Source organism: Aethalodelphis obliquidens, unplaced genomic scaffold (genome assembly GCF_003676395.1).
Source record: "Aethalodelphis obliquidens isolate GAN/ISIS:26980383/991018 unplaced genomic scaffold, ASM367639v1 scaffold69, whole genome shotgun sequence".
NCBI classification, from domain to species: Eukaryota; Metazoa; Chordata; class Mammalia; order Artiodactyla; family Delphinidae; genus Aethalodelphis; species Aethalodelphis obliquidens.
The window spans coordinates 5,241,509-5,260,613 of NW_020838013.1; the positions used below are offsets into that span (position 1 = coordinate 5,241,509).

At 56.8% G+C, this 19,105-nt stretch overlaps 1 protein-coding gene across 8 annotated transcripts in view; it reads left to right on the top strand.

The window, feature by feature from the left end:
* LRP5 (LDL receptor related protein 5) overlaps positions 1-19,105 on the top strand; it is a 109,050-nt gene extending 89,945 nt beyond the window's left edge. Inside the window, exons 17-23 of one of the 8 annotated variants that reach the window (XM_027090822.1) lie at positions 2,571-2,696; positions 6,227-6,463; positions 8,341-8,451; positions 10,161-10,397; positions 10,733-10,872; positions 16,910-17,007; positions 18,639-19,105. In XM_027090822.1, the coding sequence (XP_026946623.1) occupies positions 2,571-2,696; positions 6,227-6,463; positions 8,341-8,451; positions 10,161-10,397; positions 10,733-10,872; positions 16,910-17,007; positions 18,639-18,900 (1,211 nt within the window). In that variant the 3' untranslated portion in view covers positions 18,901-19,105. Of the gene's footprint in view, positions 1-2,570; positions 2,697-3,109; positions 3,184-3,344; positions 4,896-6,226; positions 6,464-8,310; positions 8,452-9,723; positions 10,398-10,732; positions 10,873-16,909; positions 17,008-18,638 lie in introns of those variants that run through there. The other 7 variants (XM_027090821.1, XM_027090824.1, XR_003429518.1 and 4 more) reach the window with 7 other exon arrangements.

Here is a 19,105-nt window from a genome sequence, read left to right on the forward strand (position 1 = left end):
CTCAGGCCCTCTCCCCATCAGTGACAGACCGAACCTCTCTGACTTCCTTTTCTACCAGCTGGAACCCACTCCGCTTTCCAAGGGCTTGCGATTAGATTTGGCCCAGTTTTAGACGAGTCTCCCTTTAGATTGACTCCAAATCAACTGATTAGTAACCTTAATTATATCTGTAAATCCCTTCTGCTGAGTAAGGTAGCAAAACCACAGGCATAATAGCTCCTCACATCCTCCCCAGCTGGGGAGTAGGGTAGGACATTTAGGGGGCATTTTAGGATTCTGCCTGCCACAGTCTGGCTGTGCCCAGGGGCCTGGGAGAGGGACGACGTCGGTAACTGGGACCTCTGGGTCCTCTACCCACCTCCGTATATGGCTGTATGTGGATATGGAGGGGTGTGTGTGTGTGTGTGTGTGTGTGTGTGTGTGTGAAGTGTCTACCTCTCCCTCTGTCTTCTCGCTTTTCTCTCTTCATTCAGTAAATACACCTGGGCTGCCAGCTGGGTGAGCAGAGCCATCACTGTCCTTGTCCTGTGATGCCCACGGTCTGGCCGCCTTCAAGGCCCTGGAGCCCCACCAGCCTCACCCCAGCCCATTACTGTTGGCCTCCTGCCTCGGCCACACCATGTGTTGACTGTTCTGCACCCCAGGTCCCGTGCTCAGCATATTATTACATTATATGTGTTATTTCACAATAATTCTACTTTACAGCTGAGGAAAGTAGGGCTCAGAAAGGGTACTACTTCCCCCTGTCACCTAGCCAATAAACCTGATGGGGCTTGGATTTGAGGCAGAGCCCACAGTTTAGGCACTGGGATTTGTTTTCTGTTGGGCTCCCTGCTCAGGATGAGGGGCATGACCTCTGAATCAGTCACTTCTGTATTGACTGCTGGGCAGTGGGTTCTGTCCTTGTGGGTAATCAGCTGGATCCTGGATAAGTGAAGGCACTAGGAACTAGCTTCCGGATAACCGAGGCACCCCACGCCTCTGGGTTGGAAAGCCTGCGTTCACCTGGCCCCTTACACCATCCTCAGCCAGGTCCCGGTTCCTGGTTGTTGCTGGCAGATGGTCAGAATGGTGAATGCTGAGCCCACCAATGTCGAGACCCACTGCCTGCTGGTGTCGGCAGAAAGCCAGGCTCATTGCCCGGCAGCTCCTTGGAACCGAGCGGCTGGAAGGGCCAGGAGACGTTCAGTGAGCAGATTTGAGGTTGGAGGCCGGGTGCTAACGAGTGCTAATGTGTGGGGTCTAGGGTGACGTGGAGAGGCTCCTCGTTTTGGGTGAGGACGGGAAGTCCTTGGGTGAGCTCTGCCGTGTTGATTTGGGACATGGGCCATCCATCCTGCCTCCCCACAAGATCCCACAACTAGACTCTAAACCAGGGGTGGCACTCTGCAGCCCGTAGGTCTGTGTCATCCTGGCTGCCTTTGCTTTGCGGCTGGCCGACAAAGAGTCATGGTCACCTAGTTAGGTGGCCTAGCCCATGAAACCAAAATTATTCGCTTTCTGATTCTTTATGGCAAAAGTTTGCTGACCCTGCTCTAAACCATGACTCTGTCATTTTGAAAACACCTAATCCTCAGGGTTGAGGAGGAGAAACTATGATTTGCCTTTGGGGGTCCAGGTGAGGAGCAGAGTGCTTTGCGCCATTTCCTCTCACCTGAGGGAGCTCAGCCACCCTCCCAGCCTCCTAACCATTGTCAGGGTGTTGGGCACATGAAGTTAATTGAATTGAAATGTTCAAGTTCCCCAGGGTTCAACACCCTTATTATTTTAACTTCCATGTGTATTAGTTTCCTGCAGCTGCTTTAACAAGTCACCACAAATTGGGTGACTTAAAGCAACAGAAATGTATCCTGTCACAGTTCTGGAGAAATCCAAAATCAAGGTGTCTGCAAGGCTGTGCTCCCTCTGGAGGCTGGAGGTGGGGGTGGGGAGGCAGAGGAGGGGATGGTTCTTTGCCCCTCCCACTTCCTGTGGTTGCCGGTGTTCCTTGTGGCTGCATCATTGCAGTCTCTGCCTTTGTCATCACATGACCTTCTCCCCTGCCTTCATCTCTTATGTCGTCTCTTATAAGGACATTTGTCAGTGCATTTAGGGACCACACAGACAATTCAGAATTAGACCCCATCTCAAGATCCTTAACGTGATTACGTCATTTGCAAAGACCCTTTTCCCAAATAAGGTCACATTCACAGATTCCAGGCATTAGGAAGTGGACATATCTTTTGGGGGGCCACCACTCAGCCCACTACACCATGAGAGACAGACACACAGGTGGGCAGTGTAGCATGATGGTAGTGGGCACAGTGGGAGCTGGTGCAGACAGGCTGGGGTATGATGTAAGGAAAGTTCTATAAGTGCTTTTGGCCTCCGTTTCCTCATCTGCAGAATGCAGTGTCAACAGAAACAGACTCCATAGGCTGCCCTAAGAATTAAGTGTGAGGATCCCCCACACTCCTACTGGAGTGCCAGTTCTTGTGAGTTCCTGCCCGGCATGCATCCCCTCCGTCCTCCAGGCCACAGTCCTGAGGTAGGAGGTAGAACCCGACCCCCTCCCTCTTTTCTCTCCACAGCAGCCCACCCTTGTGCCCGGGACAATGGCGGCTGTTCCCACATCTGCATTGCCAAGGGTGATGGGACGCCACGGTGCTCATGCCCAGTCCACCTCGTGCTCCTGCAGAACCTGTTGACTTGTGGTGGTAGGTGTGACCTCAGCACTTTCTGGTGGGACATTGAGCAGGACCCGATTCTCTGCCTGCCAGGTTGCTGCCTGACAGTCTTTTAATACATAGTCCCTGTGGCATCCAGTATCCTGAGCAGACTGTCTCTTTGTCCTCTTTTCTAATATATGCATTTCAGGGCTATGAATTTCCCTCTAAGCACTGGTTTTGCTGCATCCCACAAATTTTGATAAATTGCATTTTCATTTTCAGTTAGTTAAAATATTTTAAAATTATTCTCAATAATTCTTTGGCCCTTGTGTTATTTTGAAGTGTGTTGTGTAACTTCCAGATGGTTGGGAATTTTCCAGCTATCTTTCTGTTATTGATTTCTAGTTTAGTTCCATTAAATTTTTGTGGAATTAATTTCCATTTCCTCATCCCTAAAACAGAAGCAGCCATCCTCCATCACAGGCTCCTCATGGGAGTAACAAAGACAGCGGAGAAAGCATGTGCACACGCGTGTGTGAGCGAGTATGTGCGCATACTCCCCCTCCTCCTCTGAGCTCCTGGGGGCCGGTGTTTACCCTGTCCCTTTTCTTCCCATGCTCACCCCCATGACCTCCACGCTATGTCTCACACACGGCATACGCTTTGTATGATTTCTGTCCTTTTAACTTCATTCAGGTATGTTTTATGCCCCAGCGTGTGGTCTACCTTGGTGAATATTCCATGTGAGCCTGAGAAGATGTGTCATCTGATGTTGCTGGGTGGAGTGTTCAGTAAATGTTGGTTAGATCCAGCTGATGGATAGTGCTGTTCAGGTTGTCTGTATCCTTCCTGACTGTTTGTGCTGTCAGTTACTGATGGAGGTGTTGAAGTCTCCAATAGTGGGTTTGTCTAATTTTTTAGTACTGTCTTTTCTCCGCCTTCTACCCTTGATCGTCTTCTTCCCTAAGGTTGCACAGGGAGTGGCCAAGAATGTAAGCTGCAGTGTCAGACAGACCTGGGTTCAAATCCCAGCTTTGCCACTTCCCAGCTGAGTGACCCTGGGCTGGTCACTCACCTCTCTGAGCCTCCACTTCCTTCTCTGTGAAATAGAGAAATTGAGAGCACTTACTTGATGGGGTTGTTATTAAGTAACAGAGTACTTTACATGGTCCCTGACACATGGCACACAGGAATGCCAGCTGCTATTAGTTGTGAGAATGGCAGTAGTAATAAAAAGGAATAATTGTCATTGTCACCATGATGAAACCCAATCCCCAGGACTTCCTCTCCTCTTCCTGCAGGTCCCCCAGGTGACCTTGGATGTGCTGTTTCTGTGTTCCTCTCTTCTTCCCTCCTCCTCTGAGCTCCTGGGGGCCGGTCTTTACTTCCCTTTTCTTGTCCCTTTTCTTCTCATCCTCACCCCCACGACCTCCACGCTGTGTCCCACACACGGCATATGCTCAGCACATCTCGGGAAGCAGGACCATGGGCCTGTCCTTCTGGAGCTTTCTCCTGCCCCACCTCACACTGTGAACCCCAGAGAGCTTGGCCAAGAACAGAGGGGATGTTTCATGACTGTCCCGTGGTGGGGGCCACCTTGACCCTCCTGAGCTTCCTGGTGGCTTGTTTCTGAGTTCCGGCCCCAGGGCCCAAGTGGTTGTGCAGGTCCCACAGACGTCCAGGCTGCCCTGGAGGAGACGGGGCCGGGGAGAGAGCTGCACAGAGTGCTCAGCTCTCCCTGGGACCCCAGCGCTGGGCCTCCCCAGGGGAGGACGCATCCCTCTGTCACCCGCCCCCAGGCTTCGGCCCTCAGACTTGAGGATGCCAGGTCCTTCCTCACGGCCTAAGAGGCCTGTATTTACTGTGTCCCTGGCCTCTGCTCTGGGGGCTCACAGGAGGATAAGGGCTGACTGAGGTTCCCAGGAGGTGCCATGGACCCTCGTGCCTCGTGCACCGGCAGAGCAGCGCCACTGCCAATGCTGCGCACGCGCACATTACCTAACCAGGCACCGCACGCGTGCACACACTCGCTCACACATGCCCGTGCGTGTGCTTTCTCCGCTGTCCTCGTTACTCCCGCGAGGAGCCTGTGATGGAGGGTGGCTGCTTCTGTTTTAGGGACGAGGGGACGGAGGCTCTGGGAGGTTGGGGGGTCCTCGGGTCGCACAGCTGCTGGGGGAGCCTGGGTTCAACCCCAGGTCTGTGCAACCCCCATCCTGTCCCGTCCTCACTCTCTGGCCGCTGGAGCCTGCCCCACGTGGACCCTCTTCTTCCTGCTGGGCTGTGGGGGGCTGGAGTCCAGGAGCGGGGCCTCGGCCACTGTCCACACGCACCTTTCCGTGGCCAGCATCCCTGTGTTCTCTGTTGGTGGCTCAGTGAGCACACATCCGTCGTTGGCTCCTCTGTCCCCGGCTGTCCTCTGTGGCCGAGCCCAGTGGGAACAGCGGCCTTGTGTTCATTCTTGCTCACATCTCCTTCCCCATCTCACATCCCTATTCAGCCCAGTGTGGACCCCGCAGTTATGGGGGAGGCATGTGGGTTCCCAATGTTGAAAGGCTTAGTACATCTTGAAATCAGTACTTTTGTGAAACTGAAAGCTTTGTTGTTTTTTTGACCGTGCTGCGTGGCTTGTGTCCCTTAGTTCCCTGACCAGGGATTGAACCCAGGGCACGGCAGTGACAGTGCCGACTGCTAACCACTGGACCGCCAGGGAACTCCCGACACCTTTTTCCTTAATCAGATTTCAAGGGTATTGAGGACTGTTGCTAAACGTTAAAACGAAGTTTGGACCAGTTTCTGGGGCTCAGTTTCCTGTGATTTTCCAGACCGAGGAGTGGAGAGACGATGACGGGCCCCCTGGGAAATGGGGGCAGCCTGGGACCAAGGGGCTCCTCCTGTGTCTCTCTGCCAGTGCCCTGGCATCCGTGCCCACCTGCGTCTCGGCCTCCAGGACAGTGCCACTGCGCGTAGCCACTGAGTGCTATTGCGCGTCTGGCCCATTCTTAGCCTGCACTGGGGAAGTTGACCCCTAGGGGGAAGTGACTTGCCATGGCCACCTGGTACGAGGTGACCCCAGATCTCCTGTCCTTCACCCTCCCAGCTCACCACCCTTCCACGACTCCCTCCACCAGGGAGCCTTCGAACCCCATCCTCATCCACTCTGCTCCCCACTGTGGAATCCTCACCACCTGCCTTTCCTCAGCCCACTCTTCAACAAGGTGCCCGGGTCTTCCACCGGTGCCCCCCGCCCCCGCCATACCTGTGGGCTCGCTGGCCACCCACAGAGTTCTGGCTCCGCTGCCCCAAATGTGTAACAGGTGTGGGTGCTGACCACCCACTTTCTGACCCTCCTATTTCCGGCGGGGGTGCGGTGGACACTCCCCTGTAGCCAGGCCGTGCACACGGACAGCTTCATCACACACTGGGGGCTGGAGGTGGGACGCAGACAAGACGCAGGGCAGTGGAGACTGGGTACAGCACTTGTGAATTGGGCGTGTTCCCCGCTTTGAAACCCAGAGGTGTTTCGCCCAGTTTTTGCCCTGCTGGGCGGCCTGTGATGGTCTTTCTCTCCTCCCCAGAGCCTCCTACGTGCTCCCCGGACCAGTTTGCGTGCGCCACTGGGGAGATCGACTGCATTCCTGGGGCCTGGCGCTGCGACGGCTTCCCGGAGTGTGATGACCAGAGCGACGAGGAGGGCTGCCCGGTGTGCTCGGCCGCCCAGTTCCCGTGTGCGCGGGGCCAGTGCGTAGACCTGCGGCTGCGCTGTGACGGCGAGGCTGACTGCCAGGACCGCTCGGACGAGGCGGACTGCGACGGTGAGGCCCCGCCCCTTCCCTAGGCTCGCGCTCTCCGCCCTCCTGGAGCTTGGGCTCCATCAGGTCACGCATAAAGCCTTGGCCTGGAGCGAAACTGCCGTGGCCCCTCAGCTTGGGAGGGGAGAAGGTTAGTTGCAGGCCCACTGAGAGCTGTTGCGCTCTGCCTCGCCAAGCACTTTGGCTTGAAGGCAGACTGAGGGTCTATCTTGCCTTCCCTCCTTCAGTCAGGAATTTTACAGAGACCCAAGTTAAGTCCAGTAGTCAGCTGGGTTTGCATGGTTTACACCCTGGTTAAGCCCCATCCCAAAAGGCAGTGCTGTCCTCCACCAAGCCGTCTGTGGGATAACACCTACATCTGGGTGGTTTCTAGTATCCCCTTGAACCAGGAGTTACAAAGAGATTTGCTTAGTCAACCTGGGTCCACGCTGGCTGGCAGTATCTTCCTTTTAGACCGTGACAGTGAAACAAATTTCTGTGCTCCCTCTGAGGTTTTCTTACATAAAATGACCTGCTCCGTTGGTTCCCGCCACACACCGTCAGCACCACGGCCCCATGACTGCCACTGAGCTGTTAATGGGTCGTTCTAGCTGCCGCCCCACAGCCACCGGTCCTCTTCTTGGATAACTCAGATATTATCTGTCCACTGTCCCCGTTCATGGTGAGCAGCCATTCTGTGGAAGGTGAAGGCCTGGGAGTCATTTCCCCGGATGTTTCTAGAAAGCCGCAGTTGTTAAGTCTTTCCAGCTCACAGCCCCTTTGAATTCGATGGAGACTGTAGACCAGGGATGAGCACGCTGCGGCCTGAGGGCCAAATCCAGATCACCACCTATTTTGGTAAATGCAGTTTTACTGGGACACAGTCAGGCTCATTCATTTACGTATTGTCTCTGACTGGTCTTGCGCGGAAACAGCAGAGTTGAGTAGTTACAAAAGAGACCTATCTGGCTCTATACAGAAAAGTTTGCTGAGCCCTGCCTTACATCCTTGGCCCCAGCACAGTCTTGTGTCCAAGATCTCAGCAGGTGGCAGGAGCCCTGATTAGGGACCGTCCCCTCCCTCCTCCCGCTGTGACTGTTTCTCCTGGAGAAAGGAAGCATCAGGAGGACAGCAGGCCCTAGTGGAGGCTCTGGGCTCTGCCCTCTGTTTCAGAAGCCTCCTCTCCTGCTAGGTTACCAGCAGACCTGCCCACTTATTGCAAGGACAGGGTTCCTTGTCTCTGGTTTCCAGAGTGGGCGCCTGGGGCAGGGCGGGTGGGGAGCTTAGACGGCAAGTACTGGGGGCGGGTGATGCCTTCCTCATGGGGCCATAGCCCTTTCCAGGTCAGCAGGGAGGCAGCAGTCAGCACCCAGCCTTCCTCGTCCTCCTTGCGTGGCCCGCCTCTGCCTTTCCGGTTGCGCTGTGCTCCCCCTTCCTGACCCTCAGAGCTCTGCTGGCGCATCCCCTGTCCCCTGCCCCTCCCACTCTAGGAGCCCAGTTCCTTGTGGAGCCAGCGGCTGTCCCCTTCCTGGTAACCTGGGAGGGCCTGGGCACAGGGGCCGTGGTAGTCCCGGTGCTTTGCGGGCCTGACCCATGGTAGGAACCTGATGAATGAATACCTCCCTGGGTCGTTGAGGTCTCTTCCCTGCCAGACCGCCCCCAGCATTGCGTGGGCCTCGGAACTGGGGTCCTCGAGGGGTGGGTGAAGACTGGCTTTGCTGTGACCACGCCCCGACCTGGTCCTAGAAAGGGTCCGTTTGTCTGCTCTGTATTTGGAGCCCAGACCTCTGTTGTTGGGTCTGGGGGGGCGGGGCAGGGAGCCCCGGTGGAGGTCATCTGCTTAGTGCTCCTGGCTGCATCATGCCCTGCAGCCTCTCTGAACGCAAGGCCCCTCCTTGCAGCCGTCTGCCTGCCCAACCAGTTCCGGTGCGCCAGCGGCCAGTGCGTCCTTATCAAGCAGCAGTGCGATTCCTTTCCTGACTGCGTCGATGGCTCCGACGAGCTCATGTGTGGTGAGCTGGCTTCCCCGAGGGCGGGGTTGGAGGGTCGCCCTATGCTGGGGTTCTGTCCCAGGACCGTCGGGTCTAGAGGGAGGACGTGGCAGGGACTGAGGAGGCTGGGAGGTCAGGAGTATTTGGCCTCGGTAGGGAGTCAGGGAAGCCTTCCTGGAGGTGGAGGCGGCTGTGAGGAGGGGGAGGGGGAAACTGTGAGCCAAGGGGCATTTCAGCTGGGACAGAGGCACAGAGAAGGCATAGATGTGCCAGGCCAGACCTGAGTGTAAGGCGGCATGCTTCTGCCCAGAGCCCTCACTCAGCAGCATCTGTCAACAAGATCACCCTGACAGAGTAGTGGGTGAGTCCATTCCCTGGCAGCCTGCTGTCTGGCTGAGGAGGAGTGGTGTGTGCCCATGCACACACGTACACGCACACACACGCGCGCACACACACACACAAACACACACACACACACACGCTGCATGCCCCTTGAGTGATGTAGCTTGTACGGCCAGGGATGTAGGGGCTAGAGAATGTGAAACCAGGGCAGTCAGAGAAGGCTTCCTGGAGGCGTTGGCTCTTGAAAGGCTGTCTGGTTCAGACAGGAAGGGAGCTGGATTCCCAGACAGGAAGTGGGAATGTGTCTGTGTGTCTGGGGATATGGCCACTTCGTTCACTGCAGAGGGACCGGGGCTGAGAGCTCTGCCTGCAGGATAGAGGCGTCTTGTGAATGGGGAAGAAGGAGGCGTCCCCAAGGGACTCACTGAGCGCTCTTGTGCCTTCACATAACCCGGGTCAGGCCCCTCAGCTACCATCTCAGGAGCGTGGTCTGGGGGCCAGAGGGTAGCAGTGGGAGCCCCGAGGGGTCCGAGCCCCGCGCCTCTGCTGGGCGGGTGTCCGGTGTGACGGCGTCTGTCTTCAGGCTCCCATGTGATCGTGGCCCCAGCCGCTGGGGGTGATGTTTATCCCTAGTCAGGCCTCGTCGCCGGAACCAGCGGCTTTCCTCCCTTTCCTTCGGGCTTTGGCCGGAGGGGACGTTGTCGATTGCTCTCAGACACGTGCCACCCTGATGGGAAAGTGAATGTCCTTTTGTCAGAGTTGAGTCTGGAGCCCAGACATGCCCTCCATGCCGCAGGTGGCTTTGATCGTGGGGCGAGCCCCAGGAGTGCCCCTGCCCTGGAGCCCTGGGTGAACCTTTGCAGCCCTGAGCTGGCTCCTGGCTCTTTGGGTTTGACTGGGCCCCCGAGGCCAGGCCCTTTACATTCCACTTCTCACGCTTTCCCTGCCTAGGGCCTTCAGGATTCCCGGCCTCTGTGGCAGGCAGGCGTGAGGGGCTCAGATGGAGGCCCCCCCGGCCCTGGGTGCTTGGGTCAGCCCCGCCCCTCCGCGTGGTCCCGTCTCCCCGCCCCGCCCCCTCCTGCCGCCTGGGGCTCGGGCTCAGCTGGACTAGGGACGTGGACGTGGGAGGACCCAGCGCCTGCTTCCAGCCGAGAAGCTCCGGGTCAGGGGCATGAATAGGAGGCTGCTTCGGAGGAGTCGCTGCTGAGGGGCCGGGGGCCGTGGCAGAGCTGAGTCAGGCCGAGGAGGGGGAGAAGGTGCTGCGGCTCCATCGGCGGGTGCTGGGCCGGGGCGGGAGCCGCCCGCCAGGGCACACAGCGCCTGCCCCGCAGGAGGCCCGCTCCCTTTGGGTTAACGTCCGCTGTCGCTTCCTGCCCGTGCTCTGGCAGAAATCACCAAGCTGCCCTCGGACGACGGCCCGGCCCACAGCAGCGCCATCGGGCCGGTTATCGGCATCATCCTCTCGCTCTTCATCATGGGCGGGGTCTACTTTGTGTGCCAGCGCGTGGTGTGTCAGCGCTACGCCGGGGCCAACGGGCCCTTCCCGCATGAGTACGTCAGTGGGACCCCCCACGTGCCCCTCAATTTCATCGCCCCGGGCGGCTCCCAGCACGGTCCCTTCACAGGTGAGGACCCTGGGCGGCGGTGCGGAGGCAGACAGGGCGGGATATGGGGCGAGTGGATCAGGAATGCTCTTTGGACTTGACCTGAGGTGTTCTCGTGGGGTGTGTCCTGAGTCGTCCCCTGGGGACTCAGGAATGCTCTTTGGACTTGACCTGAGATGTTCTCGTGGGGTGTGTCCTGAGTCGTCCCCCGGGGACGGCTGGGCGGGGACACATCTCTCATAGGGCTTCTGCACCTGAACCTGGGTCTCCCGGGCAGCGGGGCTGGGGAGAGTGCGCCGTGCGCGTGGGGCGCCCCTGCCCCTAACTGGCCTCGTTCCCCCACCCCCTCCCCGCAGGCATTTCGTGCAGCAAGTCCATGATGAGCTCCGTGAGCCTGATGGGGGGCCGAGCCGGGGTGCCCCTTTACGACCGGAACCACGTCACCGGGGCCTCGTCCAGCAGCTCCTCCAGCACCAAGGCCACGCTGTACCCGCCGGTGAGTAGGGGCAGGAGGACGCCTGGCCAGCTCAGGGCCCCCCGCCCACCAGGGGCAGGCCCGTCCTGTGACCTCAGGATTTCGAGAATTACTTGCTGTTCCACCACTTAGAATGGTGGGTGCGTTCAGCTTTCTCCCCGTCCTGACCTGTAGTTTTTCTCTTCAGCATCATTTTCTGTTCAGAAAAGAGTGCTTCCTGTTCCTTGTGGATAACCTGGAAGCCACATAAGATTCTAAAAAGTGGGAGTCTCACCCACAATCCCACCTCCCGGGGTTGCCGTTGGGCGTTTCCCTGTCTGGGTGGCCGTCTGGTTCCTCGGGCCCGCCCCATCGGCAGGGCCTGTCTGGATGGACGCAAGCTTCCCCTCAGCGTCCCCGCCAGAAACACTCTATTTTCCCACCCACAGCCTTGCTGGTTCCCAGAAAATAGCCGGATGGTTTTCTAAGGACAGGCACTCCTGGGGTGACTGTCGTGGCTGAAATGCTCCCTGGAGCTTCCGGCAGCCTGAGTGGGGTGACGGGCTGGCCCTAGGCCGAACCACACCCTAGAACGAAATGACTCTACAGAGGGTGAAGGGCCAAAGCCCCCAGTATCCCAGCCCCACACCAGGATCCCGAGGGGGACCCTCTCCTCGAGGCTGGAAAAGACCCCCATTTCCAAGGCGTGGCCCCAGGGTAACTGGGGCAAGCGTGATGCACGGATGTGAACTTGGTGTTACATATCAGGTTCTGACTTGATACGGTTCTGTGCTCTATAATTCTCCAAAACCTGACTTCCTGTGACGGCATGCTCTTCTGACGTGAAGACAGCCCCCTGAGCTTTCTCTGGGGGGTCGCCAGGGAGCCCCACCCACCAGGGCTGGGCCTTCCTGCCCTTCTGGGTGTCCCCCGTATCCGGGGTGTTGCCCCTCCTTATCACACCTGACCTGGCAGGACCAAGGAGTGGGGGGCAGCGGGGGTCATTACCTCGGCTTGGCAGGATCAGAACCAAATCCGGCAGCTCCAGGGCCCGACTGTGTTTCGGGGCAGAGGGAACAAGGAGCCTGGAGCTTCACACTCCTCCCCACCGTACCTCTCATCCTTCCTGCTGCTACTGACACCTGGCTTTCAGATGTCCCATGTAACCAGCTGAAAGCACCAGGAACCCGTGTAAGACTGAGCTTACCCCAGGACAGCCCCCTGGACCCCCCCATGCAGGCAGCAGGTTGCTCGGGAAACTGGCTTCTCCATCCGCAGCCCCTGCTGGGAGCTGGGGAGATCTTATCTGACAGCAAGAGATGACACTGACCACCAGCAATCTTTTTCAGCGGCTTTATTGAGATATAATTCACATACCCTCCGATCCACCCATGCACTTACAGTGTACAGGTCGGTGGTTTCTAGTATATTCACAGAGTTGTGCAGTCATCACCATCGTTAAACGTAGAACATTTCATCATCCCAGAAAGAAACCCTGCACGGAGCCAGCTATGTAAAAATTAACTACATTAGTTTGAATCAGTAATATCTGTTCGTGGTACAGAATTCAAAGGGCACAGTGAAAGGAGGGCCCAGCCCTGCTCAGGAGCTCACCCCTCCCCCGGAGGTACATCCTGTGGTGAGTTTATCGTGTGTCCTCCCAGAGGAAGTCTGTACGTAAGCGAGTATACAAGAGTATGAACTTTATTTTCCCAACAAAGAGAGTAATTTTTTTTTTTTTGGAGATAATTGTAGATGTATATGCAGTTGTAAGAAATAATACAGAGAGGTCCTATCTCCCTTTCACCAATTTTCCCCAGTGGTAACATCTTACATAACTATGGTTGTCTCAGCCCATTCATGCTGCTCTAACAAAAATACCATAGACTGGGCAGCTTAAACTACACACATTTATTTCTCACAGTTCTGGAGGCTGGGAAACTCAAGCTCAAGGTTCTGGCAGGTTTGGGCCCGGTCCCTGGTTCATAGTAGTTGTCTTCCCCACTTCCTTTTCTTTCTTTCCTTCTTTCTTTTCTTTCTTTCTCACTGCGAGGCTTGCAGCATCTCAGTCCCCTGACCAGGGATTGAACCCGGGGCCATGGCAGTGAAAGCCTGGAATCCTAACCACTAGGCCACCAGGGAACTCCCTGTAGTGGCCGTCTTATCTGTATATGGTGGAAGGGGTGAGGGGGCTCTCTGGGGTCGCTTCTTTAAGGGCACTGATTCCGTTTATGAGGGCTCCACCCTCGTGACTTAATCACATCCCCAAAGCCCCACCTCCTAATACCATCATGTTGGGAATTAGGTTTCGACATATGAATTTGTGGGGACACAAACATTCAGTCTATAGCAATAGTACAGTAGCATAATCAGGGCATTGATATGATACACTTTGACTTTATTCACAGTTCACCAGTTTTATATATGCACTTTTATTTTAAGACAACTTTTATCTATCTATACCTATCTATATCTATCTATCTGTGTATCTATGTATCTATCTATCTATCTAGCAATTCTAGGTTCACAGCAAAACTGGGAGGAGGGTAGGGAGGTTTCCCAAATCCCCCTTCCTCCCCCTTTATCAACATCCCCCACCAGAGTGGGGTACTCGTTACAGTCCATGAATCTACACGTCACCATCACCCAGAGTCCATGGTTTACATCTTGAGTTCGCTCTTGGTGGTGTAGTATTCTGTGGGTTTGGACAAACGTGTAATGACATGTATCCACCATTTTAGTCTCATACAGAGCAGTTTCATATGTACTTTTTAAAACCTGCATGATAGCATCTGAAGGTAATGACAGCTCCTCTCTGAGCCTTGCTTTTTGCTACCAAGGATCAGTGAAAGCTGGCCTTTACCCAGCACTTCTGAGGAATACACTCTTCGTGTGCTGTTGTCACCCCGACTCCAGAAGGGGGCGCTGTCAGCCTCCTATTTGGCAGATGAGGCCAAGGAACTGAGTGGTGATTACCCGCCCCCCTCCTCCCTGGGGCCATTCTGTCCAAGCTGACCACTCCCCTACCCTGCCTCTCCTGCACCCTGAAGTTTGTTTTGCTTCTCGGGCAGAGCTGTCCCCCTCTTGGTGACTGGAGAGTGCCCTTTTTTGGGGTGCGGCTGGGCCCACACCAGTGGGTGTCCAGTCATTCCCAGAATCTCGTTACCCTAACAGTGATGCCCGGAACTCCTGCGGTTTCCTCATTTCCCCTCCTGGGTAGGGGCCAGCGGGAAGATGCCCTGCAGCTAAGGCTGAGCATCGGTCATCTTGACCTTTCTTGCCAAGGGTCCCTCACAAGGGGACAGTCCATCTTCCCGCTAGCAGAGGGCCACACCGGCACGACCGTCCCTCTCAAACACACTCTCGTCAGGTCCAGTTTAGGGTAAAAATGGTATAGTGGTGTAATTTAAATTTATATTTCTCTTATTACGTATGATGTCAAAGATCTTTTTGTATGTTTAATAACCTTTGTAGTTTTATTTTCTCAGATGGGTGCGTTTATGTCCTTTTTCTATTGGGTTGTTGGTATTTTTAAAATTTATTTGTAAGGGCTCTTTATATAGAGATATATTAAGAAAGTTCGCCTGGGATAAGGGTTGAAAATATTTTTCCTAGCTTTCTGTCTTTTGATTTGGTTTATGTTGCGTTTTGCCATTTATACAATGAAATTATTCATCTTTTATGGGAGTTTGGGGGGTTTTTGGTCATACCCAGAAAGGCTTTCCCTTCTTGTAAAAATGTTTCTTTCCATGCTCTCTTTCTCAATGTTCTCAAGGTTTCGTGTTTGTATTTTTTTTTTTTTTTTCTAATTTTTGGCTGCGTCGGGTCTTCACTGCTGCACACAGGCTTTCTCTAGTTGCAGTGGGCGGGGGCTGCTCTTCATCGCGGTGCGCAGGCTTCTCATTGCGGTGGCTTCTCTTTGCGGAGCACGGGCTCTAGGTACGCGGGCTCAGTCGCTGTGGCACGTGGGCTCAGTAGTTGTGGCTCGCGGGTTCTAGAGCACAGGCTCAGTAGTTGTGGCTCACGGGCTTAGTTGCTCCGCGGCATGTGGGATCTTCCCAGACCAGGGCTCAAACCTGTGTCCCCTGCATTGGCAGGCAGATTCTTAACCACTGCGCCACCAGGGAAGTCCCTTGTGTTTGTATTTAATTTTGATTCTCCTGGAATCAAGTTTAACTTTGATTCTCCTGGAATGTAATTAGGTGTACTGAGTGAGGCTGGAGGCATCCGACTTTATTTCTGTGCTGATGGCTACCAGGCGGCCTTTAGGGAATTCCCTGGTGGTGCAGTGGTTAAGAATCGGAGCTCCCACTGCAGGCGGCACAGGTTCAATCCCTGGATGGGGAACTAAGATCCCACATGCCAAGCAGTGCAGCCAAAAGAAAAAAAAAAAAAAAAAAGCGGCCTTTATTAGTCGAGGTCCAGTCAGGAGACGGAAGTCACATGGTGATTTGAAGAGAGAAAGTTCAAATATACAGAATTATTATCAGGGATTAGAATTGCAGGGAATTGGCCAGTGAGAGGTAAAGAGAACTCTTTAGAACGCAGGAAAAGCAGATGATCTGAGCGGGGAAGAGCCCCTAGCCCCCACGCACCAGGCGACCGAGAAGTCGCCGAGGTGCTGCACCAGCAGAACTTGCTAGAAATATGCCCATTGTAGTATTGGGGAGACTTCTTCCTTGACCTTCACCTCCCCAGCACCCTGCGGGAAGTAGCACCGACAGCAGCAGGGGAGGGGACTTGGGCAGGATCCCAGAGTTCTCCTTGGAGGCAGCAGTGAAGAGAAGCCAGGTCCAGTCAGGTTCATGGGCAGATGCGGAAATAGGAGCGCAAGGGCCTGGGGTGTGGGAGCCGCTGGGGGAGGCCCTTTCTGCTGGGCTTCCCTGCCTGGTTTCTGCTCTCTCTCTGAACACCACCCTCTTCCCCCAGGCGTGCCTTCCTAGCTTTGGGGTCACACCCCGAGGAAGCCGCAGGCTGGCTATCTGGGCTGAAGAGGGCCCTCCCCCACAGAATAAGGAGAGGGGTCCGTGCCAGTTCCTGACGGGTAGGGGAGGGGTCTGGGCACGTCCTGTAGGTGACTCACCTAGTGTCAGGACAGCCTTGGGAAGCGGGTCTCCTTAGCCCCATTTTAGGAATGAGGGTCCTGAGGCCTCAAGAGGTGAAGTCCCTCACCAGGGAGCAGCTGGGAGGTGATAAAACAGGTCCCAACCCACATCTGCCGAAGCAGGGGGGGGGGTGTTGGCGAGGGAAGGCCGTGCCCTTTCCATCGCCCCAGGGACCTGGGGGAATTCAGTCCCTCAGGGCACTCAGACTCCCAGGTCTGGCTGTGCCCCTGGCAGGAACAGCTCAGAGGAGGGGCGGGGGGCGCAGGCAGCGATGGTTGCTGGGGAAGGTGCAGACCCCGCGGGTGTCTGGCCCCCAGGTCCCTCTGCCCCTCTTGTGGGGCCGGTCATGTGCCACCTGGCTCTTGAGGGCGCATTCATGGGGAAGAGCTGTGTACTTATTATCACAGTTCGGGGCCAATATAGTCCCTTGAGAATGGGGCGCCCCTTCCTCATTTGCTGAGAGGGTGGGGAGGGCGGGCAGCAGGGCTGTGGCCCCTCCTTCCCGTGTGGTGGTGCGTGTGCCTTGTCAGGGTTCAGGCTGGGATGTGGGTCCCCTGAATGTTAGGAGTGAGGAATGAATTATAGAGATTAGACTTTGCACCACGTGGGAGGAGATGGGGGAGTATAAGACCAAAGAGGGGAGTTGACAGAAAAGCCCCTGAGGAACCTCAGGAGGCACTCAGTGGCATGGGGACATGCCCGGGCCTGCAGGGACCCTTCCCTGCTGGTGGCACGTTGCAGAGGGGGCTTGTGTCGGGGTTCTGAGTGCGCAGCCGAGCTCCCGGGCCTGGGGTCACCACTGATCAGCGGGCCGGGCTGTCCCCCTGCTCGTGCCCACCCTCGGGCCACAGCTGCCCCTTCCCCTCCCCAGACCAGGAGGGGCCCTGGGAGGAGGGCAGCTGGTTGGGGGTGGCCGGTGGCCGGTGGGGACCGCCGGCTCCGGGGCCCGTGTGACCTTGCTTGGCTCCCCTCAGATCCTGAACCCGCCGCCGTCCCCCGCCACGGACCCCTCCTTGTACAACGTGGACGTGTTCTACCCTTCCAGCATTCCCGCCACCGCCAGGCCGTACAGGTACGGAGCCCCCGCGCCCCGCGGTACCGGGCCTGGTCCCCATTTCCTGCGGGAGAAAGCGCGGAGGGGTCGGGGCGCCGGTGGGCGTGCTGAGTTCAGAAACCATCCTGAGCCCACGGTTGGCAGCCCTGGGGGTGTTTTGTAAGCCGGGCCACACGTGGCCTTGAATGACGCCCCCAGGGGTCTCCACCGCAGCCGGCCCCGTCCCCCGGAGGGCTCTGCGCTCCGTGCCTGAATCCAGCGCTAGGACCCCGGTGGGGCGCCAGCCCTTGGTACCTCGGCTGGCCCTTGATGGGGCGATCCTTCCCCCTTTCCCACTGCGAGGGCCTGCTTGGGCCCCGGGCCTGCTCAGCTCCGACCCCGCACTCCCAGCTGTCCCTTTAGGGGTCGCACGACCCCCTCCTTGGTGGGGAGCGGCCAGCTGGAGAGCGTTGAGGAGAAACGGGATCCGGGTTTGCTGGCCTGTGGCCAGGGGCGGGTCGGAGCCAGGGTGGGCGAGGTGAACCTGCTGACCTTCACCCGGTGGTCTCAGCCGACAGGGCCCGCCCACCAGGTGCGCTGGGCCCCCCACCCCCACCCCCGGGCGAGCTACCTGATGGGGTAGGTGGAGGGTCGGCCCCGCCAGGCTCTCCCCCTGTGTAGAGAGCAGGGCTTGGGGGTGGCGGAGGCCCTTGGTGCTCCCGGAGCGGAAGACCCTCCGAGCGCGGCACCGCCTGCCACCTGGTGGCCGTTTGGGGAACTCCGGGGCCTGGCCGGGCAGCCGGGCAGCCGGGCAGCCGGGCAGCCGTGCAGATTCCGGGGAGGCCCAGCCGTTTACTGGGTCACTGCCCTGTTCAAGAACCTGCGTGGGCTCCCCAGTGCCTCAGTGTCACCGTGTGTCCCCAGAGCTGTCACCTCCACACCAGCCAGGCCAGGCCCCTCAGCCTCCAGTCTACTGCATGCTTTGCTCCTTCTGCCCTGGTTTTGGTCCCCCTCCAAGACCTCTGCCCTCCCCACTGTCTGTGGGCGTCCCTTCTTGCTCCCAGGGCTCCAAGAGGCACATCCTGCTGCTGCACCTTCCTCAGTGTAGGCGCCCCTCGGGTGCTGGCCCCACCTTCCCCGCCCACTGTGAGCCCCACTGTGGCTCTTAAACACACCACGATCCCCACCTTGGACTCGGGCCAAAGGGTGATGTCACGGGGGACGGTCGGGAGGCATCTCTGGGATCAAGATGGGAGGCCAGCTGGTCTCCAGTATTTACAGTAATGGTAGAAGGGGGAACGGTCGTTGACCACTTTCTGGTGTCAGATGCTGTTTCTAGCGCGTTCCAGGCAGAATCTCATTTTAATCCTCACAAGCTCCTTTGAAATGGATACTGTTTCATCTTCCCCATTGTGTCAATGAGAAACTGAAGCTCAGAGAGGTTAAGTTGCCCAAGGTCAGCCAGGTAGGCTCTGGAGGCCTCGTTCCCCGTAAAGGTGACCTTGGCCTCGGGCTGCAGTCCTTGTCAGGGCCTGGGCTTGGCAGCCTGCAGGTGGCAATATTGAGGCTCAGAGAGGCCACACAGCCAGGGAGCCCAAGTGCCCAAAGGTGGACGTGCATGTGGGCCAATCTGAACCCAGGTCTCCTTTCCCTTGCTGTATCCCCTCCAGACCCTACATCATCCGTGGCATGGCGCCCCCTACGACGCCCTGCAGCACAGACGTGTGTGACAGTGACTACAGCGCCAGCCGCTGGAAGGCCAGCAAGTACTACCTGGATTTGAACTCGGACTCAGACCCCTACCCGCCTCCGCCCACACCCCACAGCCAGTACCTGTCGGCGGAGGACAGCTGCCCACCATCGCCCGCCACAGAGAGGAGCTATTTCCACCTCTTCCCGCCCCCTCCATCCCCCTGCACGGACTCGTCCTGACCTCGGCCGGGCCACCCTGGCCTCTCTCTGCCCCTGTAAATAGTTTTAAATATGAACAAAGAAAAAATTATATTTTATGATTTAAAAAATAAATATAGTTGGGATTTTAAAAACATGAGAAATGTGAACAGTGATGGGGGGTGGGCAGGGTGGGGAAAACTTTGTACAATGGAGAAAATATTTATAAACCTAATTTTTTAAAACA